We start from the raw sequence: 6,210 nt of genomic DNA, 5'->3' as shown, positions 1-6,210 counted from the left end.
ATTTTTGACAGTGGCAGTGACATACATAAAAATGAAACGAAACGGTATCTGGTTTTGTCTATTGTGCATTCTCCAACGTCCAATAATACTATACAGTTTTCAGCGCACGCGTCGTGAGCGAGAAGGCGGGTGCCACTTTTTTTTTTTTTTTTTAATTTGTTTCTCAGAAGTCACAATAGAGAGAGAGTGGGGTTTCCTTTCCAAGTGTTGGAAAGTGCCAAAATGAAGTAGTGCAAGAAAAGCAACAGCAAAAGCAACAGGCAAAACAGCTAAAGAAGAACAGAAAGCAGAGGGAGAATGATGTGAAAACAAAAAATGTTTCCCTATTCTGTCTGATATTTGGGGTTATTCTCTTATAAGCAACCCCATCTCTCTGTCCCATCCCAACATACCAGCACTCGTCCTTTTCCATTCTTTATACAGACACACACACAAAATAAAGAAAAACAACCTTTTCCGTTCACTTCCCATCCCTCTCTCTATCTCTCTCTTCTCCCATATATCATCCAATATAATATAATACAATACAACCAACAACTGTCACAGACAAACTCTGAGTGGTACCTCTTTTAAGTTTCTACTTTCATTCTCCTTCTCCCTCTCCCTCTCCTCTCATTCATGTCCAACTCCAACTCATCTCAAACCTCCTCTTCTGATTAATGAAACCTCTTCTTTTCTTTTGTTTCTCTCGTTCAAACCAATAAATACAATAAATCGAGAAGGGATGATGGCTGTGAGTTCGGCCTGCAAAGATGGGAGCAAGGTGGCAATGGACAACGGCAAGTATGTCCGCTATACACCCGAACAGGTGGAAGCACTGGAAAGGCTCTACCATGAATGCCCCAAACCAAGTTCCCTCCGCCGCCAGCAACTCATAAGAGAGTGCCCCATTCTCTCCAACATTGAACCCAAACAGATCAAGGTTTGGTTCCAAAACCGAAGGTAACTTCTTCCCTTCCATCCTATTCTCCTTCTTTCTTCAATTCTTTCCTGATCACCTTCACTTTACATCCTTAGCTTTCAACATCCATCTGCATACATAAACTTTGTGTTGAAATTTGAAAGTAATTTGATTTATCAAAAGGGTTGCTTGATTTCTGTAAATCTGACTTTTTTTTATTAATCCTCTCTTTGTATTTCTTGTCTCCTTTTCTTCCCTTCAACCAATATTTTTGTTATCTTTGGCAAAGATTTTTAAAAAATTGGTGGTAATTTTTCATTTTTCACGACCTACCAACCCAAGTTCAGGTCTTTCTTGTTTGTCCTTTTTTTTCTTCTTCTTGGTCTTGTTTCATGACTCAACAAGACCTTAATTAAAATTTTCGCAGTTAATAATTTCAGAGGGGTAATAATTATGGTGTTTTGTTGGTTGTTGCAGGTGTAGAGAGAAGCAGCGGAAAGAAGCGTCACGGCTGCAAGGTGTGAACAGGAAGCTGACAGCAATGAATAAGTTACTAATGGAGGAAAACGACAGATTGCAGAAGCAGGTGTCACAGCTGGTATATGAAAACAGCTTTTTCCGCCAACAGACTCAGAACGTAATAAAACCATACTATATTTTTTCTTCATCACATACAAATTAAAACGGTGATTCATATTCATATCTACTGCAATCATTTCCTCCAGGCTACGGTTGCCACGACAGACACGAGCTGTGAGTCGGTGGTGACGAGCGGTCAGCGGCACTTGACGCCCCAGCATCCCCCGAGGGATGCTAGCCCTGCAGGGTGAGTGAATAGTGAACTGTGAAAACGAAAATAAAAACCTGGTTTTTCACATTTCCTGTTGGATCCTATGTTTTATCTGTCATTGTACTGATGGAATATTATTATTCTCGTGCTTTGCGTTGTCTTTGTCTCTTTTCTGCAGACTTTTGTCCATTGCAGAGGAGACTTTAGCAGAGTTTCTTTCAAAGGCCACTGGAACTGCTGTCGAGTGGGTCCAAATGCCCGGGATGAAGGTTACCGCACTTTCCTTTTTCTCTTAAACTGTTAATTCCATTTCCGTTTAGTGAAAAAAAGTACATCCACCTTCAATTAACGAAACCAGATTGTTAATTAAACAAATAATCTTCTCAGTCCCTAGTTCCTAGCTCCTACCCTCCGCACTCAACTGTTTTCTTATTTATTTCGTAATCTGTCAAAGCCTCGTATTAATTTTCACTTGAAGCATCTATTAACAAATTGATTTTATTAAGAATTTCCAAAGACACACCTTAAATGATCTGTTGCTTTTATCTGGTTAATGGGAAAAGTGGATGTAATTTTATTTTTACCATGTTTGAAAGCTCTATTCTAGTGCCGTGCAACATTAATATCTTGGGCATTTTCTAGTTTGTGGTATAATGTTAGTCTTAACGTTTGTTCTGAATGTTTGTAGCCTGGTCCGGATTCCATTGGAATCGTTGCTATTTCTCACGGTTGCCCTGGAGTGGCCGCACGTGCCTGCGGCCTTGTGGGTCTAGAACCTGCCAGGGTGAGTTCCTTCCTCTTTCTTAGAGGACTAATCCTATGGAATTATGTGGGGATGCATTGATTGAAAATTAAAATGAAAATGTTGTGCATAGGTTGCCGAAATCCTCAAAGATAAGCTCTCATGGTTTCGTGATTGCCGAACCGTGGACGTTCTAAATGTCATGTCCACTGGAAATGGTGGAACCATTGAGCTACTTTACATGCAGGTATAACAATATAATCTGCATCTCTCAGAATTAGTATACTTGCAAGCTTTAGTAAATGCAAATTTCAACATATGTCATTTTGTTCAGTTGTATGCGCCAACAACTTTAGCACCTGGTCGTGACTTCTGGTTGCTGCGCTACACATCACTTTTGGAAGATGGTAGTCTAGTGGTATGTAACTTACGGTTCTTTGTTATCTTTAGAACAGTTCTAAACTTTTCATTCTCCTCCCCGGCCTAACTCTGACGCTCATGTAATTTGAACAATGTTAGGTCTGTGAAAGATCACTCAACAATACTCAGAATGGTCCTGCTATGCCTCCGGTGCAGCATTTTGTTAGAGCTGACATGCTGCCAAGTGGCTATCTGATAAGACCTTGCGAAGGAGGGGGGTCCATTATCCATATTGTTGATCATATGGTTCTAGAGGTTTGTCAAATAAACACCTTTATGAAGTGACGTGAAATTCTTCCTTCTTACTAGTTTGATAAATTATAATGACTTTCTGCCTCAGCCATGGAGTGTTCCTGAAGTTTTGCGCCCACTTTATGAGTCATCAATGTTGCTATCTCAGAGGACTACTATGGCGGTAAGTCGTTTGTTTCTGCCTAATAGCTTTCTCTGCACATTTAAAACGATCTGGAATCCTAAATGTGATGCTTGTATAAGCCTTTGTATTTTCACCTGTTAAGGACTGTTGTAATTGTAATTGTCATTCAGGCCTTACGTCATTTGAGGCAGATTTCTCAAGAGGTTTCTCAGCCAAGTGTAACAGGATGGGGAAGAAGGCCTGCAGCTTTACGTGCACTGAGTCAGAGATTGAGCAAGTTTGTGTCACTAATTGTCCCTTGCTTGATATAATTGACTAGTTATAGTATCTAACTTTAAACTTTGTTTTTTCGCAGGGGCTTTAATGAAGCTGTCAATGGCTTTGCCGATGATGGCTGGTCCATGTTAGAAAGTGATGGCATAGATGATGTCACTCTTCTAGTGAATTCCTCACCTAGCAAGATGATGGGAGCTAACCTTGGCTATAACACCAATGGATTTCCTTCTATGAGCAGTTCTGTGCTATGTGCCAAAGCATCCATGTTGCTACAGGTAGTATATACTTAACTCAAGCAACATAAATTGATTCTTTACTTTCCAATTTCCACCTTATTTTACTGTATTTTGTTGTCTCATACTCTCTCTGTCCTTGTAGAATGTTCCTCCAGCAATTCTTCTTAGATTCTTGAGGGAGCACCGGTCAGAATGGGCAGACAGCAGCATTGATGCCTACTCAGCTGCTGCCATTAAAGCCGGTCCCTGTAGCTTGCCAGGGGCCCGACCAGGAGGAGGTTTTGGGGGTCAGGTTATTCTTCCGCTAGCTCACACAATCGAGCATGAAGAGGCAAGTTATTTGCTTCTAATTTAGGCTTTTCCTGCATTGAATATAGTGTTTATTATTTAGCATTTTTTTTTCTTTCAAAAAGAAAATCAAATGGAAAACTCATACTTCTTTTGCCTTAGGATTTTGCATTAACATTCTTGTAGTTTTCTATAAGTGTGTACTGGTGCCTTGCTGACCCTTGATCTCTTAAACAGTTCATGGAGGTTATTAAGCTTGAAAACATGGGCTACTATAGGGACGACATGACTATTCCTGGTGATGTTTTCCTCTTGCAAGTAAGTATTTGTTTTACAGTACCATTTTCTTCGGCACATATCTTTCCATGTACTACCTCATTGCAATCCCGAATTGAGAGAAAAAAGAAAAGCTTTTAAAATTTGCTACCTAATCAGCCATGGGTTCCATTCTTTGCGTACTTGTTGGATTATTTCAGACTAAGGATGCATGAATGAAAACGAGATTTTTATTACAATTATATCTGCATATAGTTTAGTTTAGAAGGTTATTTCCAAACTCCAGAACACGGCTAACAGACCTGAGTGTCGCAAATGTTCACAGCTTTGCAGTGGAGTGGACGAGCATGCAGTTGGCACCAGCGCAGAACTTGTTTTTGCTCCAATAGATGCATCTTTCTCTGATGATGCACCCATTTTACCTTCTGGGTTTCGCATTATACCACTTGATTCTAGCTCAGTAAGTGGATTTTGCTTATACAAGTATTGTGTTGAGTTAGGATTCTGATTTTTTTATTTGTTTTCTATTATGGTAGTCTTACGTGTGATATGATGCAGGATGCTGCTAGTCCAAACCGGACACTTGATCTGGCTTCTGCACTTGAGGTTGGAACCACAGCAAACAAAGCAGCCGGTGATAACGCAGGTCATTCTGGGAGCACAAAATCTGTGATGACAATAGCATTCCAGTTTGCATTTGAAGTCCACCTTCAAGAGAACATAGCAACCATGGCCAGACAGTATGTTCGTAGTATCATTGCCTCTGTTCAAAGGGTTTCATTAGCACTTTCTCCTTCCCGTTTTGGTTCTCACAATGCATTTCACTTACCACCTGGCACTCCTGAGGCTCAAACACTTGCTCGATGGATCTCTAACAGCTATAGGTGAGTCATTTAAAACCTAGACTATGTTGCTCAAGTTTCGAGAATTACCAAGGAAAGAAGCATGACCTATAATAGCCTGACACGTGCTATTATGATTGTTTCCATGGCAGGTTCTATCTAGGGGTAGAACTTCTTAAATGTGAAGGCAGTGAATCCATTCTCAAGCCTCTTTGGCATCACTCAGATGCAATGTTGTGCTGCTCTTTAAAGGTAATAATATCTTTTAGTATCTTTCTTATTCTGCAATGTTAATATTTATGACAGTATAAGTTAACATACATGATTTTTGCAGGCATTACCCGTTTTTACGTTTGCAAATCAAGCTGGACTTGACATGCTTGAAACAACTTTGGTTGCACTTCAAGACATAACCCTGGAAAAGATTTTTGATGACAATGGAAAGAAAACCCTGTGCAGCGAGTTCCCCCAGATAATGCAGCAGGTAAAATGTTTTCTGCAGGACCAAATAAAATCATTATTTACCTCTTCACTGATTATGTTTAAGTTTATAACATTTTAGCATGATTGTTGTTTGTTGCAGGGTTTCATGTGTATTCAAGGTGGAATCTGTTTGTCGAGCATGGGTAGGCCAGTGTCCTATGAGAGAGCAGTTGCATGGAAAGTATTAAACGAAGAAGAATCTGCTCATTGCATCTGTTTTATGTTCATCAATTGGTCTTTTGTCTGATAGATTAAACACTGTAGGATGTAGGAAAGAAAAGTAGAGAACAAGAGTACCTTAACTTTGGCGAATCCCTAGAATGCTTTAAACTCCAAGATCTATCTATGGTCCCATTTCCTTCTTTTTTTAATTATTTCTCCTTATTTTTCTTTTATTCTTCTTTAGTATTCCTGCATATAGCTTTCATTCTTTAATTTCTGTCGCTTAACGATTACTAGAATTACATTGGTAGTTTAGATTTTATGACCATGGTAAAACACCTAGAGTTTAAAAAAATTATATGAATTAAAGCGTGTTAATACTTTTTTGACAAATATAAGAGCCGAAAAATAAAAGAAA

General features: G+C 39.3%; 1 protein-coding gene across 1 annotated transcript; it reads left to right on the top strand.

The window, feature by feature from the left end:
• The first annotated feature begins 401 nt into the window (after positions 1-401).
• Positions 402-6,001, top strand: LOC148204091 (homeobox-leucine zipper protein ATHB-8-like). Its single transcript, XM_088107002.1, is given in 19 exon segments — positions 402-942; positions 1,379-1,538; positions 1,627-1,727; positions 1,870-1,960; positions 2,380-2,475; positions 2,567-2,680; positions 2,768-2,851; positions 2,953-3,108; positions 3,194-3,268; positions 3,400-3,506; positions 3,585-3,780; positions 3,884-4,072; positions 4,267-4,347; positions 4,631-4,765; positions 4,864-5,189; positions 5,300-5,399; positions 5,482-5,631; positions 5,731-5,839; positions 5,842-6,001. Coding segments are annotated over 19 exon segments (2,532 nt in total). The 5' UTR covers positions 402-724; the 3' UTR covers positions 5,886-6,001.
• Positions 6,002-6,210: the final 209 nt, after the last annotated feature.

The sequence above is a fragment of the Vigna umbellata genome, chromosome 2 (assembly GCF_029865625.1).
Source record: "Vigna umbellata cultivar VRB3 chromosome 2, Vumbellata_1.0, whole genome shotgun sequence".
NCBI classification, from domain to species: Eukaryota; Viridiplantae; Streptophyta; class Magnoliopsida; order Fabales; family Fabaceae; genus Vigna; species Vigna umbellata.
Note: the sequence above shows the minus strand (reverse complement) of the source record. Positions and strands in the feature narration are given on the sequence as shown.